The following is a 25,204-nucleotide window of genomic DNA, read 5'->3' as shown; positions in this document are numbered from 1 at the left end:
AATATACGCTTCCAACACGTACATGCTTCCTATTTTTTTTTAAACATCTCGCTCATCCGCTTCAAACAATTCTGCTTCCGCATACCCGCTTCTGATTCCATGTAACATAGCTAGCAGTTCTATGTATCAACAATTCATCAAAAACCCTATTAAACCCATAAATTTAACAAGATGATTACTCAAATATAAATAACCAAAGGATAAAGAATGGCTAATAAATTGCATAAATAGATAGCGTAATAAATACTAGTGTTTCAATACAAATCTTCGAAGGAGTCTTTGATCTTCTCTAAATATAAAACTGGTTTCTAAAGGGTGGTCTATTTGCCTAAGCAATGACAAAAGCTAGAAATACTAGGTAGAAAGTCGGCCAGGGGAAATCTTGTAATATGTGGGAATTCTTGGCTCAAGTTGGTTTTGAATCAAGTCAGGCCCGTCTACTCGGGTGGGTGTCGAGCGACACCAAGGAAGAGGTGATGATCGATGCTTCTTCTAAATCTCGGCTCTGACTTATGATTTCTTGAATAGTTAAAGGTTTCCTCATCCATAAGCTCTAAAATACTCGATAATCTCCATAGTGCTCCAAAAATACATGGACCTGAAAAGACTCTAAAATAGACTGCAAACTTGATATAAAGACTCTAAAAAAACTTATACTATGGCTAAAAACTCGTAAAATCCATAGTATATTAATAAAGATAGGAGTTTTACTCATCATCCTGTGTTGAATACCCAAAAATAAGAAAAGGAGATTTTTTTAAAATGATTTGCATATTGATGTGAGCATGTTACATGAATAATGAATGGGAGAATAAACGACGAGTGGCTGAAGTTGATTAATCAAGAGAAGCTGTTGGAGAGTTTGTTTTAGTGGCAGCCTAGCGGTAATCTCTTGGGATTAGGTGTGTAGCCACGTCAATCCTAAATTTAATTTCTTTTGGAAACTAAATTATTCCTATTTTTGGGCTTAAGCTTCTGCCCAAAAAGTTGACATGGGCTTTAACAGACATCCAGTTCACCACATGGCATTAGTCGGAAGGTATTCCAAATTCGGATTGGCAGTGTGGTAGCCAGTCCACTATGTAATGCTAAGTGTGTTCCATCCGTAGATGACCGGATCACCTGATAGGTGTCAATTTACTAGCTTTGCCATTGTTTATGTTTCACAAGTTGTTTATTAAATATAGAGAAAGAAAGTGTAGAATCTTATCCAAAAAACTCATTTGTAAACTCTTTCTAAAAACGCAATAGATCTTTGATTCTCTGAGTTCATTGTTTGTGGAAGATACTTCTTAATCCGCTATCTCTTGCAGGTGAATTTCGTTTTAGGAACGTTTATTCGAATATTTGGTAACTCATTTACCTTTAACAGTGGTATCAGAGCTATTGTATCCTCAAAATCAATGGCAAAGACACGATCACAAGCATTTTGAAGGAGACAATAGTACGGGAAACAGAGGAAGCTATCGGAAACACATTTGAAGCTTTGGAGAAAGCGTTCGCATTGCAGAACGAGAAAGTGGCGATTCAAAATGAGAAGACTGAACGCAATATAACAGAGATTGTGGAACCAAAACGCTTCCTGTGTCTGGTGACTGAAGATAAGGAGATGTCGTACTTATCACATACGGACAATGATAACTGTCATCAACTATATTTTGACCCCGATAGAGGATGCATGAACTGAAGATGTGCTAGGGCGACATGGTGATGATGACTACAACCTATGTTTTTATAGAATCATTTGGTTCCCGTAAGCAATACTTGGATTTTGATCTATTGTGTGACTATCTCTGTGAAACAGGCTTTCCACAGGTGCTCGTACTCGAATGCGGGGTGAGATTCAGGCTTGTCGACCATATGGGGAGCCGGATGAGACTCATGACCGCCAGAGCCATGCGAACACTTACGATTAACAGAAGCGGTTAAAAATAAAATGCCTCAATATTTTAAATTACAATAATAAAATACTATTATTATATAGTAAAAGGTCAACAAACTAAATATTCATTCTAAATTTTTAAATATAACTTTTTGTTCTTTTTTACAAAACTGATAACCAAATTTTCAAATGCTTATGAATCTTTTTTGAATGAAAAAGTAGCTAATATTACTTATTTTTTTCTTATCTTATTTTATAATATTAGTTGTTTTTATTATTTATTTTTATCTGCTTATTTTACTATTATAACTACTAAAATATCACTAAATAGTCATAAAAACATTATAACCACATGTACACAACAATCATTATCTTCATCTAGCCCGTATTAAGCATATCCATTAAATATAAAACTTCTAACATAAACCATACTAGATTTTGATCCGCGCTTTCAAAGCGCGGATATTTTTTTTTTTCAAGTGACAAATATTTAGTAGATGTCATATTTAAATAAATTTGTGTTTTATTTTATAAAAGACTTAATCTTTTTATTTTTATTTATCTTATTTTATTTTAAATGACTATTTATGTTTAAAAGATTAAATTTTATTTCTTTAATAAATTAAGTTGGTATAACTCTGGTAAATTAATTTTATTATGTGGTTAGCGAAAGCTTCAAATTCTACCACGGCTCTGATATTGACCACTTGTTCTTCGCATGTCCATACTAGGATTGATAATACTGGCTCTCTACTTGGTCGACCTAACCTTGACTAGAGTATAACAACCACAAAGCTTCCAAGATTGTGAGATCACTAGACAAAACTTCATAAACTGTTTTGTCATTCTATCATCCTCACTTCAGTTATGTAAGTATTGTTCTTCTGTTTTTTGTCTATAAATTAAACCTTTGTTTTAAGAAAATCGTTTTTCCAGTATCCGGTTTCTAAAGCACTTAATTAACCTCTAAACAAATAATATTTTTTTTTTAAGTAACTAGGTTTTATTATATTTCAACAAACGGAAAAACATATTTTATCTCTCTTTTTTCTCTCTTTTTGTTACATATAGTTTAAAAACAATACAAGTGGAGTACATAGCTCACTTTGTTGATTTGAACTCATGGAAAGTAGAATGCAAGAAATGGCTAGACAGTGTAGTGTTGTTGAATGGTATCAATGTCAAGCCCCTTCAGCTTCACTACAGATTCAACGTGGCCCTTTAGAGTGTGAAGCTCTCTCAGCCTACACACCAGATACAAGGCATTCTTATTTATAAATCCATCCATTTTATTTTCTAAGGAATTTGACTGAGAATTAAGTTGGTTACCTAGCCACTTCGGCACGCCTCTTCGCCTGCTCTGCTATTTCAGAGAGCTCATGGTTCTTGTCATGGAACATTGCTTCAGGTGGTGGTAGGCCATGGAGTGTGCGCTGAGCTAATGCCCATTGAGCCTCCCTCTCTCCTTTGCCGTAATCTTTCTTTGTTGTAAAGGCGGTCTGCAAAACATTAAACATCTATGAAGATCACAAGCTCCATGAATTCAAACAAAATTCTTTAATTAAATTTTTATTGATTTTTTCTCACTTTTTGTTGGATCATATTATCCCAAGCCTTGCCAGTGAGAGAGTAACGGATGGTGAACTTGAGAATGTCAAGAGGAATGTAGGTAATGATACTGTATAACCATATGACTCCAGCCCATCCCCATCCACAACCTAGGATCCTTGCAAATCCCCAGTTTGCATACACAGCGATCAATGTAGCAACCTTACTCGTTGAACAAGATAAACACAAGTTTCATACTAACAATAAAATGTAAATAAAAATGGTTAGGAATATGGTAACAAGACAATCTTCTCACCAGCTGTGCTATAACAAAGGCTATAAGGAGCAAAAACCCAGGACGTTCGACAAATGACCAACTCCTTGATCTGGTGACAAAAATAAGTGCTTGGCTTATGATGCTCACTTGAAGGTACAGAGCTGCCATAAGCTCTTCCTCATTCTCTTGAATGGACCTCACACCAAATGTTTTCTGAAATTTTATATTGAAAAATAAGTGTAGTAGGGGAATATAATTGATATCATATTGTATCCTACTTACGCTGAAGAAATTAGTATCATGAGCTAGCCAGAAAAAGAGAACTGTGGTAAGAGCCATGTAGGTTCCTAGCACAACACCCGTAGCAAAAATCTCATTGAGCTTCCATGAATCAGGGACAGGAGAAGGTTTAACTCTGTCCTTCGAGATAGTCATGATAGTTCCATCATTAAGGATTGCGATAATCAAAACCATGAAAGGTGCAAAATCAAATCGCCATATCAAAGCCACAAGCATGAATCCCAAAACAATACGAATGGTGATGGAGACAGCATAGATCGTGTAGTTCTTCATCCTCTGGAAGATTGCACGACTTGTAAGAACGGCACTCACTATCACGCTTAGTCCAGGTTCCGTTAGCACAATGTCAGAGGCGCTTCTAGCCGCATCAGTTGCATCAGCCACAGCGATTCCAATATCTGCTTTCTTCAAAGCTGGAGCGTCGTTTACACCATCTCCAGTCATCCCACAAATGTGCTTCCTCTCTTGAAGCTTCTTTACAATCTCATACTTGTGCTCTGTGTAAGCCAAATGAAAAAAATTATATGTATATATATATTGTTCTTGTTGAATATTTAAATTTGACTAGAACATATAATCTATAGTTTGCGATAGTGTGGTATACTAGTTAAAAAAACATTCGAATTTATATATATTACCAGGGAAAACTCCAGCAAATCCATCAGCTTTCTCAATGAGCTCATCGACAGGGATCCCAACTAATGATTCATCCTTTGAATTTCCAAGGAGTGAAGTGGATGGGTACATATTTGTTCCCATACCAAGCCTACGCCCGGTCTCTATTCCAATGGCAAGTTGGTCACCAGTAATCATTTTAACGTTGACACCAAGCTCAAGGGCTCGTCTGATCGTTTCTGCACTATCATGTCTTGGGGGATCAAACAGTGGCAATAGACCAATAAACTCCCATGGACTACCATCGCTTTCCTTGCTCTTTTCAGGTACAGTCTACATTTGAACACAAACGAATGTAAAAGAAAAAAAATACAATTGTAAAAACGATTTTTAAGTGATGAGTGTTTCTGTTACATACTTGTTGAGCAACTCCAAGAGAACGAAGCCCACGTTCAGCAAAACCATCAATCACTTCATGAGCTTTTCTTCTAGCCTCTCCTTGGAGATTGCAGAGTTCAATGATCTTAAAAAAAAAAAGGTGGTATTAGGTAAAAGAGAAAACATATAATAAGTTTCACTAATATAGATCTTAGTTTCTATTACTTGCTCAGGAGCTCCTTTGCTGCTCCGATACCATTCTCCATTTTCATCAATGTATGTAATGGCTGTACGTTTATCGACAGGGTTAAAAGGCAAGAAATGCACCTCTTTGATTCCTTCTCTCGCCTAGTGATCACATCGTGATTAGTTGCAAAATAAGGATAAAGAGTTGACCAAAATCAACCAAGTTTCACAAAAAGAAGTACCTCTTTTGGATCACCCAACATGCCAACAATGGATGCATCAATGGCGTCTTGGTTTTCGATTCTAGACGCTCTTGCAGCCATCAATACAACTGCATCGGTATCCAAGTTACTTGGAAATACTTCAATCAATGACTTGTCTACGGAGAGCTTGTTAAGAGTGAGAGTCCCTGTCTTATCACTGCAGAGAACATCCATTCCAGCCATTTCTTCAATCGCAGTCATCCTCTTGGTGATGGCACCTTGTTGAGAGAGTCTATGTGATCCAATAGCCATTGTTACCGACAAAACTGTTGGCATGGCGATTGGGATTCCTCCAATCAAAAGCACCAAAAGATTATCAATACCGTCTCTATATGTGCGGTGTTGAATAGGGTACATTACTACGATCTCAATCAACATCCCAATTCCAATTGAGCAAATACAGAAGTTACCAATAGCTGTCAAAACCTGAACAAAAGCCAACAAAAAAATATGTTTGTGAGAATGTAGGCTGACGGTTGCATCATCTAACTGTTGTTCGTTTCTGAAATTAGTTTCTTACCTTTTGGAAGTGGCCAACGTTGTTGGTACTGTCGACAAGATGGGCAGCCTTACCGAAGAAAGTGTGGACACCAGTGGCTATGACAACGGCCTCAATCTCACCTTGTTTGCAAGTTGAACCCGAGAATACTTCATCTCCAGGGTGTTTGGTGACTGGAAGAGATTCACCGGTGAGAGCAGATTGGTCAATTTTCAGAGGATCTCCTTGGAGGAGACGAGCATCAGCAGGGACAATGTCACCCAGTTTGACGCTTATTAGATCACCTGGAACTAGAATTGAAGCGTCTTGCTCTCCCCATTTTCCATCTCTCAACACCTACATTGCATTAAAGCTCCTTTTTAAGAATATATATTAAACTTTGTATTATAAAATTTGGATCACTGCATACCTTGGTTTTGGGTGCAAGATTAGCCATGAGAGCTGCAGCAGCATTGCCGGCATTATTCTCTTCAATGAAACTAATGGTGGAATTGATAACAAGTAACACCATAATACCGATGAAATCTTGCCAGTCCGGCGGCTTTCCACCACCATTGGCTAAAACAATGGCCATAATTGCAGCAGACTCCATAACCCATGAGAGAGGATTCCACATAAACCCCAAGAATTTTAAAAACTTGTTTTCTGATTTCTCCTCAAGCTTGTTTGCCCCAAATATCTCAAGCCTCTTCTTACCTTCATCACTTGACAAACCTTCTTTTGTGCATTTTAGTTGCTGAAACACTTCTTCCACAGGGATCCGCTCCTGCAGTTGTCACATAATAATTCTAACATCACAAATTTTCAGAGAAAAAAAGTTTTGCAGTTTCGTCATTAATAAGATACATCAGATAAGTAAAGATATATATATATATATATATATAAAAGTGAAATGTGTTAAATAATTTTTACAAGATCCACGTTCTCATTCTTGATTTCGTCCCAAGAGATTTCAGATGCCATTTTTGCTCCTTAAAAGAGATATGATCTAACAAAAGTAAATAATGAAGAAAGAAAGATATAAAAAGATATATATCCGTTGGAAGAATCAAGTTCTTCCTTCTCTCCTTTCTCTAAAGCCTTTCTCTTAGACGGTCATGGAAGACAGTTCAAGAGGAGGCCATTAGAGGGAGGCAGAGGAAGAAGAAGCTTGTATAAGAGAAAACCTAGGACAAAAAGAAACACAAGACAAGAATACACTTGACACAAATCGTTGTTGTGTTACATTTAAAGCTGTAACCAGAGATCCAACTTTTTTCTCGGAACTATTTTTCCTCTTCCATTAATCAAGTTGTCTGTGGTTCACCTATGTTTTTGCATAAGTTTTGCTGTCTACATTACCTAAATTTCAGTTAGGTTTCTAAAAATACTGCATCTAAAATTTAAAATGTTCACTTTGATAAAAAAAATGTTAAATTGTATCCCAAAATAAACAATACTTCGAGAGTCTAGAAATTCTTCAATAGGAACACCAAATTCCTTTAGGGAATTTGCCAAATATAACCTAAAATTGTTTTGAAATACAAAACTAGACCTCATATTCTATCAACTGCAAACTAACCTAAAGAGATGATAAAAATATTATCTATTTCTTATGCCAAACAAAAAACTTAAAAGTTATTTTATGATTTTATCATTCGAAAGTCTATATTTTAATTTTAAAAAAAAAGTCTACACGGTATCCTTATTCCGAAGTCTACCTCGTAGTTTAGTATAATAATTTTATTTTGAAAATGTATAAAAATAATTTGTGTGAACTTTATTATAAATCATCAATATAAAAATCAATATGAAGTATATAAACTCAAATTTAATACAACTGAATCATTTAAAAATATATATTGGTTTGGTAACCATGTGTTAGACAATGTTTATGGTTTGATAAGTAAAGGTTCAAAGATGTTGTAGGGTTAGATTTTAGATTTAGATTTTTGTTTTATTAACATAAATTTACGTATAAATATTTAATAATTTATGTTTTAAATATTAACTAGTTCTCAATTTCAAAAATATTAAATTATTGATCACAAAATTTTCAATGTGGGACTTTTAATCGTTTTCATAATTTATAGTCATTTTAAAAATTCAGAAATATAACATATACGAAAAAACCTAAAATTTTATTATATGGTTAATATTATTGCTTAATTTATTTTAATAGTATAACATCAATAATTAAGGATATGTAAATTGTTATCAAATCTTTATTATTAAAATAATTAATTTTCAAATATATATTATATTAACTTTTGGTAATTCTGTAGCTTTTATTTAAAGAAAGAATGAAAATATTAATTGTAAATTGTTAATTAATTTATGGTTAGTCTAATGATAAGTATATAGTATATGTTTAGTAGACCAACATATTTCTGGAGACTTTAAGAAGCATTTTAGTGATGACACGTTTCAAAGTTAAAATGTTGTAATGCTTCTCTTTTAATATATAGGAGATGTTTAAAAAATTAAATTAGTTTTGTATAAATTGCAAAATATAAAATCATATATTAAAACTACAAAAACAATAAATAAATAAAGTTAAAATATATATTAAAATTATTAACATAATAAAAATAAATAACAGTAATGAAATTTTTGTAGTAGACTTCCAAAAACGTTTACTAGGTAGACTTCCAACGAAGTTTACTCAATAATTTTAACTTTAGTAGACTTCAAGGAAATTCACTATGTCGTAAATTTTTACTTGGTTACAATTTTTTTCTCTCTCTATATAATGAAAATTTATACACACTCTCTCTAAATTGGTTTCACGGATTTTTTAAATTATCTCTCTTCTCTCTAAAACTCTTTCCATTCTCTCGAAAACTCTCTTATTTCCCTCTAACTTCTTTGAATTTGGAGAAAACATTAGTTTAATTTTTTAATGCAGTAAAATACTTTGAGAAACTACCTATATCTTCTTATGGATTGTACAACACAAATATTAATCTAATGGATATAGAAGATATAGTAAAATGAGAAGTTTACAAAATACCTTAATGTTTGACATGAACAAGTTAGACTATCTTGGTAATGTGAAAAGATAAACTGATTTATGTGAATATCTATTGAAGAACTAGAAGATTCTTTCAGATGATTTTCATATGTTGTTTTCTCACAAGAAAAATTGATAATACGGTTTTCACTATCCATAATATATTTGGAATCTACTGGCATGGATACAAGGAGATGTTGCTGGACTGATCACTGTAGATCCTAAAATCTACCCTAAGTATTTTGTAGTGATTGAAATTTTAATCTGGGAAAGATAAGATGATGTGGGCAACGATATATTTAGAACACAATGATATAATCAGATTCCAGTAGGCAAAGATGGATTTTATTGATGAGTTAGATTGAATACAACAAGAGAAATGAGATCCGACATTACAAACTTGATCGATAAGAGAAAAGACTCAAAGCAAAGTGAAACGAGGTCGATGTGTGTGTATAGCTCTCTCTAGGGTTTTCTGTGTGTCTTTCTTCGTGCCCATCGATCTCTTCTTATAGTGGACCGATCTCGGATTTCTCTCAACTTCTCCGCGATCTCCGGCTCTTCAGATCTATCTTCTTTTGCTAACCAAAATCAGGCTCTTTTGCGCGGCCCGGGTTATTTTGGCCCAATCACATAGTTGACCGAAATTGGGTCCAACAATCACCACTATGCATATTTCTAATCCTTGTGAATTTACGTCTTAAATATTTGATGATTATTATTTATCCATTGGGACACATAAAGACACAATATTAAGACAACAAGCAATAAAAAATTACCACCTTTGGTTTGGGTCAAAAAACCAATCATTTCACATTTAAAACTTTTGGATGTGTAATATACATCCCAGTTGCTTTTTCAAACGAGATTGGAAATATATTTTGGATGTGAATCTCTATTGATCTTATGAATCTAAAGCCATCTAAGAAAGATATATGTAAGACTCGATTTGTAGAAGATATACCATGGATTTTACTACTTTTAGACCATGGTATATGTGCTTTTTAGAGATTATTATATGTGTTTGGAGTTTATTTTAAATTATTTTCATGTTCAGATGCGTTATGGGGAACTTTGGTGATTTTGGAGCCTTTTGAGGTGTAGAACTACACAGACGTTTAGCTACGGATGGAGACCTTCCCAGAGTGATACTGAGCTGATATTTGGACACAAGATATATATTTAGGTAGCTTTCCAATGCCACCGGTATGAGGTCAATAATCACCCTTTAGAAAAAGTTATGAATGTCGATCGACGACACAGCCTTGCTGTTGATCAACAGTGATCCAAGAAGACGGGCCGAGCCTACTTCATGACCGAGTTAAGTCCAGAAGTTACCACGAGTTACCAGAATACCGATGGACTACTCCTAACCCTATTTATGTATATTTATAAGCCATTGTTGCGGCTACGCTTTATTCTATTCATTGTTCTTAGTTTTAGAGTTGGAGAGAAGGGAGGAACTCCTTCAGAGTCCTCTTGGAATTTCATTGGTTTTGGTTTTATTATTTATTTCTATTGCTTCTATTCATCTATGATTTATGTGACATATATCATGTTTGAGTAGATCCACTTCCTAAGTTTAGGGATTTTCTAGGGTTTTGAATGAACTTCTGAACTATACGATTGCTAGGTTAACTATAGATCTTAGACCAGGATTACTTGTAATACTAGGATCTAGAGTAGCTAGAAAAGCACGAGAGTGTGACTGATTATTTAAACATAGAATCATAGGACAATTGAGAGGCATGGTATTGCAATCGATTAACGAAACTGAATCCTACTGGATTAGATACCTAGGCGCATACGAGAGTTGGTCCATGAATTTAGTTGAAACTTATCGATCTGAGCGTCAATGCTTGTCTGACGAAGCATCGATCTATACCTAGTCAGTAGTATCGATCGACGCTCATTACTAGTTCGCATGCGAGAGCTGAACAAAGACTTTGTCATTAGATTAGACTTACAGCGAGAGCTGGTCTTCTTTTGCATTAGATATCGAGTTTTAGGATCAACCCTCAACAACTATAGATATAGTTCTGATAATGATATACCATGGGTTTGACCCATTTTCACCCATAGTATATAAGTATTTTACTATCTATATACTATATATTCTATCATATTAAGTATGTTTTCAGGTTCAGAAGTATCTTGGAGTAAAGTGATGATTATAGAGCATTTGGGAGCTTAAAAGAGATTTCATCCGAGCTGACCATAAGAGGTCGATACGAAAGACGAAATCGATCGATGTACATCCTGTACCATCGATCGATGTCGAGACGCGGAGTGCGCGACTTGCTTCCAGCCGACTTTAAACCCAAGACTTCACCAAATTACAATATTACCTCTGACGAGTTTTTAACCTAATAGCTATATACTTGCCTAAGTGTTAGGAGGCAGGACACAGTTTTTACAGAGTTTTTTTACAGAGTTTTTCAGCCACCATTGTGTTCTTAGGAGAGAAGATCATAGAGAGATTTGTGATTGGAACTCCAATGATTCATCTATTCTATTATATGCAGTTTTTATCTATATTTTGTGTTATGAATTTCTTAGCTATGTCTGAGTAGCTTACTTGTTAGATACATGATTCAAATAGGTTAGAGGGATTAGCCCCAATTATATAATTGCTAAGTTGTTGGTATTCATTGATAGATTGTTCTTACTGCTTGTTGTAGCCTTGCTAACTAGAACATGAACCTAGGAATCTGCATGAGTCAAGCATCTTTGACCATTCCTGTCCTGAATTTAGTCTATCATACTAGGAATGCTAGAAAAAGGCTAACCGCTGATCTAGAAAGCTAGTGAGCATTATCAACCTGCACCTAGGACTTAGCTAGAAGCATCGATCGATATTGTCTTCTGACAATCAATCGATATTGCGAAAGGTGTATCGATCGATATCCCTATAGGGATATCGATCGATGATCCTATAGGGATATCCATCGCTGATCACTGTGATTAAGGAGTTGAGCTCTAATATATCATGCATGCAACTGTTAGGCATTTATAGGATTATAATCTCCAACACCTGAATAGAAACCCTGCATCTAATACCTTTCCAATAAGTTACACCCCCAGTCATCTTGTTAGTCGAGCAATAGACTTGCTCAATTAGGATTGCTATTTACTTTTAAACCCATAAAACAACAAACACTTAGAACTAATAATTTAACTAGATTTAATAGGTTCCCTAGCTCCTTGTGGATTCGATCCCTAAGTACTACAATTGAACCTTTTATTTGAGAGAGTAATTCACTCCTTAGGGTAATTTGGCGCCGTCGCCGGAGAGGTTTGATCGCCTTTAGCTTTAGTGTTATTGATTCTTATTCTTTTCTCTACTCCCATTCTGACACAAAATTTTTTTCTTGTCTTTTCAGGTACATGCCCAGCAGTACCAGAAGCAACAAGGATAAACGCTTGCTATTCTCAGAAGATCCTGTTCACTTGGAATGCACGATCCACAAACACCAACGTTCCACATCGCTCGACGCAGCAGCTTTCACGTCGACTGATTCTCGCACCCAACCGTCGAACGACACCCGACCTTCATCGTCTACGGATCCACATCATTCGAATTCGCTTACATCGATCAATCCTCAGTCGCGAAACATGGTTGTGATTGTTATTCTCAGACAGGATGAGAATGGAGACCTGTATGACCAGGATGGTCGTCTTTGTAATGCAACATGTCAGAAACTAGACTCTCAGGGGAATGTATTCCCTGATACTGATGCTACAGGAGCTGCTCAACCTGTAGAAGAGGCTGCTCAACCAAAGGCACTGGCTGACTACAAACGTCCAGACGAATACTAAAGAAATTTTTGCAGTTGTAAAAAAGTGGTGAAATTTTCAGGGTGAGACAAGAAAAGGGACTAGTGAAACCCTACGTGATTTTGCATTCAGGGGCTGGATCAAATTGGAAAATGTTGATAAGGATTTTAAAACCTTTCAGAGACTTCCTAAAGTTCCTTCTTCTGACTATTGCTTTTTCCACAGCGATAAGGAAACAATATGTGTGGGTACTCAACTAATTGTCATTGGAAGAGAAATAGAGGGAATTGTGGTGTTTCGCTACGAGCGATAGAATCATAAGTGGTTCAAAGGTCCTTCAATGATCACACAGAGGGTCATGTACGGTTCTGCTAGCTATGGAAAAACCGCATTCTTTGCAAGAGGCATTCAAATGGATGACAATGGGAACCCTATTGTTGTGCGAACTGTAGAAAAGTATAATGCTGATGCAAAAAGTTGGACTATGATTAATGGAATGCATAAAGCAAGGAAGTTCAGCTCATGATGTTTCTTGCTTGGAAAATTTTATGTCCTTGGTGGCCGTGATGAGAATGATAAACACCTCACTTGTGGAGAAAGTTATGATGAGACCACAAATTCTTGGGAGTTGATACCTGACATGTTAAAAGACATGACATTCATTACGCCTTCCCAATCTCCGCCTCTTATAGCTGTGGTTGATGACAATCTATACATGTTGGAGACATCTTTGAACGAGCTTCGCGTATATGATATAAACACAAATATTTGGAAGAAACTTGGTGTTGTCCCTGTGAGCGCAAACACTACCTTTGGTTGGGGGACTGCGTTTAAATCGATGGGAGATAGACTTCTGGTTGTTGGCTCTTCTCACTCTTGGCATAGGAAAGGAATAGTCTACTCATCCTGTCCTTCTCCAGACGTGGAAGAGCAGCACTGAGAAGAATTAAAATATTGGTGCAGTGGTGCTAAGCTCCCACAGTTTATTCATAACTGCTGTGTGATATTTGCTTAAAGTTGTTTCCAAGGCAAACTTGTTTTGTATTTGTGCATACAATAATTTTGTGGCCATGATGCCCAAAACAATTAAAATTCTGGTTTTATGTTGTTTTTGTTTTCTGAAATTTTGTTTTGTATTTGGGATACAAATGTTGTTGTTTTTCGTTTATCTTAAGTGCTTATGTTTGTGCCAAAAAACAAAGATTAATGTTGTTTATGTAATGATTATTGAATTTTATTGTTTTGTTTTTCCCATCTTTAGCCATTAATGTCACCTAATCATGTTAATTTAAAATCTCTATCATGTTTCAGTTTGTTTTTCCAAAAATATAGGTTTACAAAATTATATACCAAACTGAAATCATATCTAATTTTTACTTGCTTGGTTTGGATAACTAGAATTTTCAGGTTATTTGGTTTTAACCATAAACAATGGTTGTAATTTTTTAAAATAAAATTGCCTATTTCATTTTACATGGTTTGATGATGGATTTACTAAAAACATAGAATGTACTAATTTAATTTTGGTAAGAAAAATTATTATATTTTATGTGAACCCAAATTGTATTATTTACACAGAGTAGTTGCAAAATAATGGAGTTATAATTAATTAAAAATAAGAAAGCAACAGTTATGACAAATGTGCTTGTTTTTCTATAAATAATGATAAGAAAAATGTTATTATTTTTATAATAATATTCATCAGTTTGATATTAGTGGCTTGATCCCCGTCACTAGTTACTAGATAATCCCAATTTGAAAATCCATGATCAACGATTTGACTTCACTATATTTTTTTCTTTGAAGCCGATTTAAGGAACAATTCGAAGCTATAGGGGCATCAGATTTTTCTTCGTAGAAGTGAACATTGTGAACTACTTAAAAGGGTATCAGAGAAGCCGCAAAATATCTATTGCTTTATAATAAAAATACTTTTTTATAATCTAAGAGTAACTAAATACAGTTTGGTTTGAATCAGATTAATCACAGGGTGTTAAATTAATACTTGACTTTCTATTTCTAAAGTTTATGTGTTATATATACAAATCGACTTTGATCGAAGAAAAAATAGACAAATTGAATTTCATTATAACTGGAACGTAATCTTTTAATTTGAAATGTGACCTTTTTATTTCACAAGTATTAAATTTGTTATTTATTAAGTTCTTTATTAATGCATACATACTTTTTAAAATTCCAATGAATTAAAATAAGTAAGTTAACTGAAAGCCAAAAATTATTCAAAACACTATTTGTCAAAGTGATAAATATTCTCAAGCAATTAACAAAAAAATAGTCAAACCTGCAAAGAGTCACTAATTAGTAGTTTTATGATGTATGGGAAAAACTTAAACAAACTAACAAACGTTTAGTCAAAATCTCTAGAGAATGTATTACTTTGATTTATGGTAGAAGGCTGAATAACCATATTGCATTACTATGGTAAGAAAATTAAACAAAAGATAATAATTATGGTAGAGAATTTAAAACAAATATATATATATATATATATATATATATATGAGTAACTGAGTCATGATTTCATATGTATCTTTTCATCTAACAATATATAATTGGGAATAAAGTGTGAGTTCAATAAAGCTTTTTCTATAAGCTAGTAAGGTACACATGCAAATTTTATAATAAACCTAATAACTAATTATAATAGTTCATACTCAGATTTTTATACTGTATCACTATCAATCATAAAATATATCTATCTTTGTCATAATATGCTTTTTTGAAATTTTATTTTATTAATTTACATTAAATAATACATATTCCCATTTTCATATTTTCTAAGTTCTCTAAATAGTAAAAATTGTAATCATAAAAAGCTTGTAATTATATGTTTTTAGAACTGTGATTTTCCATTTCTATCGTGTTACAAAATTTAAGATTGCATTTATTCTGTTGTTTTATTTATATTAGCTCTCGCAATTGTTTAAAATAATGATTATATTTATTTTTTACTCTCTTGAAGTATCAATTTCTGAATACATCAGAAGTTTACAAAAACATTAACTAATAATTATAAAAAAAAACATTATTGACTTCAATTTAGCTAATGCAATTTTGAATCTCTTTGACTTTCCAGTTTATATAAAAAAAAATATTTCTTGTTTATTTTGAATAAATATTGGGAGTTCTAATTCTTAAATTTGTAATTATATGTAGTAAATTTGTTCAGTCAGTTTTTTGCAACTGAGTGATGTTACTCAAAGTATTATTTTGGAATTTACAGGAAATGATGTCAAAAGATATGGCTAAAATAAATCAAGATATGCTAATGCTAAAGGATGACCAGACTCCTAAAGTTGGAGCTAGCTTGAGCCAATCTAAACGAAGGAAGATTTCAATTGTTGGCATTAAACCCAACATACCTGACCTGAATGTGAAACCTTGTTATGATTCTGATGAGGAAGAAAAAGGAGAAGTTAGAAATATATTTCAGAATCTTGCAGGTTAAAAATCTCATGATGGATGCTATGTTCATCATAAGCTTTTGTACGAGCTTGAGGTCGAGATCTTTGCTCGTCTTCCATGCTTCGAATACTGGAAACTGCAGTTTCTTAACAAGAAATTTTTGCAGTTGTTAAAAAGTGGTGAAATTTTCAGGGTGAGACAAGAAAAGGGACTAGTGAAACCCTACGTGATTTTGCATTCAGGGGCTGGATCAAATTGGAAAATGTTTGATAAGGATTTTAAAACCTTTCAGAGACTTCCTAAAGTTCCTTCTTCTGACTATTGCTTTTTCCACAGCGATAAGGAAACAATATGTGTGGGTACTCAACTAATTGTCATTGGAAGAGAAATAGAGGGAATTGTGGTGTTTCGCTACGAGCTAGAGAATCATAAGTGGTTCAAAGGTCCTTCAATGATCACACCGAGGGTCATGTACGGTTCTGCTAGCCATGGAAAACCGCATTCTTTGCAGGAGGCATGCAAATGGATGACAATGGAAACCCTATTGTTGTGCGAACTGTGGAAAAGTATAATGCTGATGCAAAAAGTTGGACTATGATTAATGGAATGCATAAAGCAAGGAAGTTTAGCTCTTGATGTTTCTTGTGTGGAAAATTTTATGTCCTCGGTGGCAGAGATGAGAATGATAAACACCTCACTTGTGGAGAAAGTTATGATGAGACCACAAATTCTTGGGAGTTGATACCAGACATGTTGAAAGACATGACATTCATTACGCCTTCCCAATCTCCGCCTCTTATAGCTGTGGTTGATGACAATCTATACATGTTGGAGACATCTTTGAACGAGCTTCGCGTATATGATATAAACACAAATATTTGGAAGAAACTTGGTGTTGTCCCTGTGAGCGCAAACACTACCTTTGGTTGGGGGACAGCGTTTAAATCGATGGGAGATAGACTTCCGGTTGTTGGCTCTTCTCACTCTTGGCATAGGAAAGGAATAGTCTACTCATGCCGTCCTTCTCCAGACGTGGAAGAGCAGCACTGGGAAGAATTAAAATATTGGTGCAGTGGTGCTAAGCTCCCACATATTATTCATAACTGCTGTGTGATGTTTGCTTAAAGTTGTTTCCGAGGCAAACTTGTTTTGTATTTGTGCTTACAATAATTTTGTGGCCATGACGCCCAAAACAATTGAAATTGTGGTTTTATGTTGTTTTTGTTTTCTGAATTTTTGTTTTGCATTTGAGATACAAATGTTGTTGTTTTTCGTTTATCTTAAGTGCTTATGTTTGTGAAAAAAACAATGATTAATGTTGTTTATGTAATGATTATTGAATTTTATTGTTTTGCTTTTCCCCTCTTTAGACATTAATGTCACCTAATCATGTTCATTTAAAATCTCTATCATGTTTCAGTTTGTTTTTTCAAAAATATAGGTTTACAAAATTATATACCACACTGAAATCATATCTAATTTTTACTTGCTTGGTTTGGATAACTAGAATTTTCAGGTTATTTGGTTTTAACCATAAACAATGGTTGTATTTTTTAAAAATAAAATTGCCTATTTCATTTTACATGGTTAGAAGATGGATTTACTAAAAACATAGAAATACTAATTTAATTTTGGTAAGAAAAATTATTATATTTTATGTGAACCCAAATTGTATTATTTACACAGAGGAGTTGCCAAATAATGGAGTTATAAATAATTAAAAATAAGAAAGCAACAGTTATGACAAATGTGCTTGTTTTTCTATAAATAATGATAAGAAAAATGTTATTATTTTTATAATATTATTCATCAGTTTGATATTAGTGGCTTGATCCCCGTCACTAGTTACTAGATAATCCCAATTTGAAAATCCATGATCAACGATTTGACTTTACTATATTTTTTTTCTTTGAAGCCGATTTAAGGAACAATTTGAAGCTATAGGGGCATCAGATTTTTCTTCGTAGAAGTGAACATTGTGAGCTACTTAAAAGGGTATCAGAGAAGCCGCAAAATATCTATTGCTTTATAATAAAAAATACTTTTTTATAGTCTAAGAGTAACTAAATACAGTTTGGTTTGAATCAGGTTAATCATAGGGTGTTAAATTAATACTTGACTTTCTATTTCTAAAGTTTATGTGTTATATATACAAATCGACTTTGATCGAAGAAAAAATAGACAAATTGAATTTCATTATAACTGGAACGTAATCTTTTAATTTGAAATGTGACCTTTTTATTTCACAGGTATTAAATTTGTTATTTATTAAGTTCTTTATTAATGCATACATACTTTTTAAAGTTCCAATGAATTAAAATAAGTACGTTAACTGAAAGCCAAAAATTATTCAAAAAACTATTTCTGTCAAAGTGATAAATATTCTCAAACAATTAACAAAAAAATAGTCAAACCTGCAAAGAGTCACTAATTAGTAGTTTTATGATGTATGGGAAAAACTTAAACAAACTAACAAACGTTTAGTCAAAATCTCTAGAGAATGTATTACTTTGATTTATGGTAGAAGGCTAATAACCATATTGCATTACTATGGTAAGAAAATTAAACAAAAGATAATAATTATGGTAGAGAATTTAAAACAGATATACTATAAATATATATCTGAGTAACTGAGTCATGATTTCATATGTATCTTTTTCATCTAACAATATATAATTGGGACTAAAATGTGAGTTCAATAAAGCTTTTTCTATAAGCTATTAAGGTACACATGCAAATTTTATAATAAACCTAATCACTAATTATAATAGTTCATACTCAGATTTTTATACTGTATCACTATCAATCATAAAATATATCTATCTTTGTCATAATATGCTTTTTTTTGAAATTATATTTTATTAGTTTACATTAAATAATACATATTCCCATTTTCATATTTTCTAAGTTCTCTAAATAGTAAAAATTGTAATCATAAAAAGCTTGTAATTATATGTTTTTAGAACTGTGATTTTCTATTTCTATCGTGTTACAAAATTTAAGATTGCATTTATTCTGTTGTTTTATTTATATTAGCTCTCGCAATTGTTTAAAATAATGATTATATTTATTTTTTACTCTCTTGAAGTATCAATTTCTGAATACATCAGAAGTTTACAAAAACATTAACTAATAATTATAAAAAAAAATATTATTGACTTCAATTTAGCTAATGCAATTTTGAATCTCTTTGACTTTCCAGTTTATATAAAAAAAAATATTTCTTGTTTATTTTGAATAAATATTGGGAGTTCTAATTCTTAAATTTGTAACTATATGTAGTAAATTTGTTCAGTCAGTTTTTTGCAACTGAGTGATGTTACTCAAAGTATTATTTTGGAATTTACAGGAAATGATGTCAAAAGATATGGCTAAAATAAATCAAGATATGCTAATGCTAAGGGATGACCAGACTCCTAAAGTTGGAGCTAGCTTGAGCCAATCTAAACGAAGGAAGATTTCAATTGTTGGCATTAAACCCAACATACCTGACCTGAATGTGAAACCTTGTTATGATTCCGATGAGGAAGAAAAAGGAGAAGTTACAAATATATTTCAGAATCTTGCAGGTTTAAAATCTCATGATGGATGCTATGTTCATCATAAGCTTTTGTACGAGCTTGAGGTCGAGATCTTTGCTCGTCTTCCATGCTTCGAATACTGGAAACTGCAGTTTCTTAACAAGAAATTTTTGCAGTTGTTAAAAAGTGGTGAAATTTTCAGGGTGAGACAAGAAAAGGGACTTGTAAAACCCTACGTGATTTTGCATTCAGGGGCTGGATCAAATTGGGAAATGTTTGATAAGGATTTTAAAACCTTTCAGAGACTTCCTAAAGTTCCTTCTTCTGACTATTGCTTTTTCCACAGCGATAAGGAAACAATATGTGTGGGTACTCAACTAATTGTCATTGGAAGAGAAATAGAGGGAATTGTGGTGTTTCGCTACGAGCTAGAGAATCATAAGTGGTTCAAAGGTCCTTCAATGATCACACCGAGGGTCATGTACGGTTCTGCTAGCCATGGAAAAACCGCATTCTTTGCAGGAGGCATTCAAATGGATGACAATGGAAACCCTATTGTTGTGCGAACTGTGGAAAAGTATAATGCTGATGCAAAAAGTTGGACTATGATTAATGGAATGCATAAAGCAAGGAAGTTCAGCTCAGGATGTTTCTTGCGTGAAAATTTTATGTCCTCGGTGGCAGAGATGAGAATGATAAACACCTCACTTGTGGAGAAAGTTATGATGAGACCACAAATTCTTGGGAGTTGATACCTGACATGTTGAAAGACATGACATTCATTACGCCTTCCCAATCTCCGCCTCTTATAGCTGTGGTTGATGACAATCTATACATGTTGGAGACATCTTTGAACGAGCTTCGCGTATATGATATAAACACAAATATTTGGAAGAAACTTGGTGTTGTCCCTGTGAGCACAAACACTACCTTTGGTTGGGGGACTGCGTTTAAATCGATGGGAGATAAACTTCTGGTTGTTGGCTCTTCTCACTCTTGGCATAGGAAAGGAATAGTCTACTCATGCCGTCCTTCTCCAGACGTGGAAGAGCAGCACTGGGAAGAATTAAAATATTGGTGAAGTGGTGCTAAGCTCCCACAGTTTATTCATAACTGCTGTGTGATGTTTGCTTAAAGTTGTTTCCGAGGCAAACTTGTTTTGTATTTGTGCTTACAATAATTTTGTGGCCATGACGCCCAAAACAATTGAAATTGTGGTTTTATGTTGTTTTTGTTTTCTGAATTTTTGTTTTGCATTTGAGATACAAATGTTGTTGTTTTTCGTTTATCTTAAGTGCTTATGTTTGTGAAAAAAACAATGATTAATGTTGTTTATGTAATGATTATTGAATTTATTGTTTTGCTTTTCCCCTCTTTAGACATTAATGTCACCTAATCATGTTCATTTAAAATCTCTATCATGTTTCAGTTTGTTTTTTCAAAAATATAGGTTTACAAAATTATATACCACACTGAAATCATATCTAATTTTTACTTGCTTGGTTTGGATAACTAGAATTTTCAGGTTATTTGGTTTTAACCATAAACAATGGTTGTATTTTTAAAAATAAAATTGCCTATTTCATTTTACATGGTTAGAAGATGGATTTACTAAAAACATAGAATGTACTAATTTAATTTTGGTAAGAAAAATTATTATATTTTCTGTGAACCCAAATTGTATTATTTACACAGAGGAGTTGCAAAATAATGGAGTTATAAATAATTAAAAATAAGAAAGCAACAGTTATGACAAATGTGCTTGTTTTTCTATAAATAATGATAAGAAAAATGTTATTATTTTTAAAATATTATTCATCAGTTTGATATTAGTGGCTTGATCCCCGTCACTAGTTACTAGATAATCCCAATTTGAAAATCCATGATCAACGATTTGACTTTACTATATTTTTTTTTCTTGAAGCCGATTTAAGGAACAATTCGAAGCTATAGGGGCATCAGATTTTTCTTCGTAGAAGTGAACATTGTGAGCTACTTAAAAGGGTATCAGAGAAGCCGCAAAATATCTATTGCTTTATAATAAAAAATACTTTTTTATAATCTAAGAGTAACTAAATACAGTTTGGTTTGAATCAGGTTAATCATAGGGTGTTAAATTAATACTTGACTTTCTATTTCTAAAGTTTATGTGTTATATATACAAATCGACTTTGATCGAAGAAAAAATAGACAAATTGAATTTCATTATAACTGGAACGTAATCTTTTAATTTGAAATGTGACCTTTTTATTTCACAGGTATTAAATTTGTTATTTATTAAGTTCTTTATTAATGCATACATACTTTTTAAAATTCCAATGAATTAAAATAAGTAAGTTAACTGAAAGCCAAAAATTATTCAAAAAACTATTTCTGTCAAAGTGATAAATATTCTCAAACAATTAACAAAAAAATAGTCAAACCTGCAAAGAGTCACTAATTAGTAGTTTTATGATGTATGGGAAAAACTTAAACAAACTAACAAACGTTTAGTCAAAATCTCTAGAGAATGTATTACTTTGATTTATGGTAGAAGGCTGAATAACCATATTGCATTACTATGGTAAGAAAATTAAACAAAAGATAATAATTATGGTAGAGAATTTAAAACAGATATACTATAAATATATATCGAATAACTGAGTCATGATTTCATATGTATCTTTTCATCTAACAATATATAATTGGGACTAAAGTGTGAGTTCAATAAAGCATTTTCTATAAGCTATTAAGGTACACATGCAAATTTTATAATAAACCTAATCACTAATTATAATAGTTCATACTCAGATTTTTATACTGTATCACTATCAATCATAAATATATCTATCTTTGTCATAATATGCTTTTTTGAATTATATTTTATTAATTTACATTAAATAATACATATTCCCATTTTCATATTTTCTAAGTTCTCTAAATAGTAAAAATTGTAATCATAAAAAGCTTGTAATTATATGTTTTTAGAACTGTGATTTTCCATTTCTATCGTGTTACAAAATTTAAGATTGCATTTTCTGTTGTTTTATTTTATTAGCTCTCGCAATTGTTATAAATAATGATTATATTTATTTTTTACTCTCTTGAAGTATCATTTCTGAATACATCAGAAGTTTACAAAAACATTAACTATAATTAAAAAAAAAAATTATTTACAAAAAAAAGTATAAGCAATTTTGAATCTCTTTGACTTTCAGTTTATATAAAAAAAAATATTTCTTGTTTATTTTGAATAAATATTGGGAGTTCTAATTCTTAAATTTGTAACTATATGTAGTAAATTTGTTCAGTCAGTTTTTTTGCAACTGAGTGATGTTACTCAAAGTATTATTTTGGAATTTACAGGAAATGATGTCAAAAGATATGGCTAAAATAAATCAAGATATGCTAATGCTAAAGGAGGATGACCAGACTCCTAAAGTTGGAGCTAGCTTGAGCCAATCTAAACGAAGGAAGATTTCAATTGTTGGCATTAAACCCAACATACCTGACCTGAATGTGAAACTTGTTATGATTCCGATGAGGAAGAAAAGGAGAAGTTACAAATATATTTCAGAATCTTGCAGGTTTAAAATCTTGATGGATGCTATGTTCATCATAAGCTTTTGTACGAGCTTGAGGTCGAGATCTTTGCTCGTCTTCCATGCTTCGAATACTGGAAACTGCAGTTTCTTAAAAGAAATTTTTTGCAGTTGTTAAAAAGTGGTGAAATTTTCAGGGTGAGACAAGAAAAGGGACTTGTAAAACCCTACGTGATTTTGCATTCAGGGGCTGGATCAAATTGGGAAATGTTTGATAAGGATTTTAAAACCTTTCAGAGACTTCCTAAAGTTCCTTCTTCTGACTATTGCTTTTTCCACAGCGATAAGGAAACAATATGTGTGGGTACTCAACTAATTGTCATTGGAAGAGAAATAGAGGGAATTGTGGTGTTTCGCTACGAGCTAGAGATCATAAGTGGTTCAAAGGTCCTTCAATGATCACACCGAGGGTCATGTACGGTTCTGCTAGCCATGGAAAAACCGCATTCTTTGCAGGAGGCATTCAAATGGATGACAATGGAAACCCTATTGTTGTGCGAACTGTGGAAAAGTATAATGCTGATGCAAAAGTTGGACTATGATTAATGGAATGCATAAAGCAAGGAAGTTCAGCTCAGGATGTTTCTTGCGTGAAAATTTTATGTCCTCGGTGGCAGAGATGAGAATGATAAACACCTCACTTGTGGAGAAAGTTATGATGAGAACCAATTCTTGGGAGTTGATACCTGACATGTTGAAAGACATGACATTCATTACGCCTTCCAATCTCCGCCTCTTATAGCTGTGGTTGATGACAATCTATACATGTTGGAGACATCTTTGAACGAGCTTCGCGTATATGATATAAACACAAATAATTGGAAGAAACTTGGTGTTGTCCCTGTGAGCACAAACACTACCTTTGGTTGGGGGACTGCGTTTAAATCGATGGGAGATAGACTTCTGGTTGTTGGCTCTTCTCACTCTTGGATAGGAAAGGAATAGTCTACTCATGCCGTCCTTCTCAGACGTGGAAGAGCAGCACTGGGAAGAATTAAAATATTGGTTGCAGTGGTGCTAAGCTCCGTTTATTCATAACTGCTGTGTGATGTTTGCTTAAAGTTTTTCCGAGGCAAACTTGTTTTGTATTTGTGCTACAATAATTTTGTGGCCATGACGCCCAAAACAATTAAAATTGTGGTTTTATGTTGTTTTTTTTTTTGAATTTTTGTTTGGCATTTGAGATAAAATGTTGTTTGTTTTTCGTTTATCTTAAGTGCTTATGTTGTGCAAAAAAACAAAGATTAATGTTGTTTATGTATGATTATTGAACTTTATTGTTTTGTTTTTCCCCTCTTTAGACATTAATGTCACCTAATCATGTTCATTTAAAAATCTCTATCATGTTTCAGTTTGTTTTTTCAAAAATATAGGTTTACAAATTATATACCACACTGAAATCATTCTAATTTTTACTTGCTTGGTTTGGATAACTAGAATTTTCAGGTTATTTGGTTTTAAACATAAACAATGTTGTATTTTTTTAAAAATAAAATTGCCTATTTCATTTTACATGGTTAGATGATGGATTTACTAAAAACATAGAATGTACTAATTTAATTTTGGTAAGAAATTATTATATTTTCTGTGAACCAAATTGTATTATTTACACAGAGGAGTTTGCAAAATAATGGAGTTATAAATAATTAAAATAAGAAAGCAACAGTTATGACAAATGTGCTTGTTTTTCTATAAATAATGATAAGAAAAATGTTATTATTTTTATAATATTATTCATCAGTTTGATATTAGTGGCTTGATCCCGTCACTAGTTACTAGATAATCCCAATTTGAAAATGCATGATCAACGATTTGACTTTACTTATATTTTTTTTCTTTGAAGCCGATTTAAGGAACAATTCGAAGCTATAGGGGCATCAGATTTTTCTTCGTAGAAGTGAACATTGTGAGCTACTTAAAAGGGTATCAGAGAAGCGCAAAATATCTATTGCTTTATAA

At 32.9% G+C, this 25,204-nt stretch overlaps 1 protein-coding gene and 4 pseudogenes across 1 annotated transcript; 4 read left to right on the top strand and 1 right to left on the bottom strand.

Annotated features, from left to right (window-relative positions):
* Window positions 1-2,856: 2,856 nt before the first annotated feature.
* On the bottom strand, window positions 2,857-6,911 carry LOC103853056 (ATPase 8, plasma membrane-type). The gene is made up of 12 exons (XM_009129957.3): window positions 6,861-6,911; window positions 6,358-6,714; window positions 5,970-6,284; window positions 5,429-5,875; window positions 5,226-5,348; window positions 5,041-5,145; window positions 4,646-4,955; window positions 3,990-4,504; window positions 3,747-3,920; window positions 3,470-3,652; window positions 3,212-3,381; window positions 2,857-3,126 (listed from the first exon to the last, which is right to left on the bottom strand). Exons 1-12 carry the CDS (start codon window positions 6,909-6,911, stop codon window positions 3,030-3,032), a joined length of 2,847 nt encoding a protein of 948 aa, XP_009128205.1. The 3' UTR covers window positions 2,857-3,029.
* A 5,644-nt stretch (window positions 6,912-12,555) lies between these two features.
* LOC117126090 lies at window positions 12,556-13,657 on the top strand (annotated as a pseudogene).
* Window positions 13,658-15,967: 2,310 nt separating this feature from the next.
* Window positions 15,968-17,268, top strand: LOC103853848 (annotated as a pseudogene).
* A 2,230-nt stretch (window positions 17,269-19,498) lies between these two features.
* LOC103864656 lies at window positions 19,499-20,799 on the top strand (annotated as a pseudogene).
* Window positions 20,800-23,027: 2,228 nt separating this feature from the next.
* Window positions 23,028-24,190, top strand: LOC117126089 (annotated as a pseudogene).
* Window positions 24,191-25,204: the final 1,014 nt, after the last annotated feature.

This window comes from Brassica rapa, chromosome A06 (assembly GCF_000309985.2).
Source record: "Brassica rapa cultivar Chiifu-401-42 chromosome A06, CAAS_Brap_v3.01, whole genome shotgun sequence".
NCBI classification, from domain to species: Eukaryota; Viridiplantae; Streptophyta; class Magnoliopsida; order Brassicales; family Brassicaceae; genus Brassica; species Brassica rapa.
The sequence above is the reverse complement of the archived record's forward strand: the minus strand, read 5'-3'. Positions and strand labels throughout refer to the sequence as shown.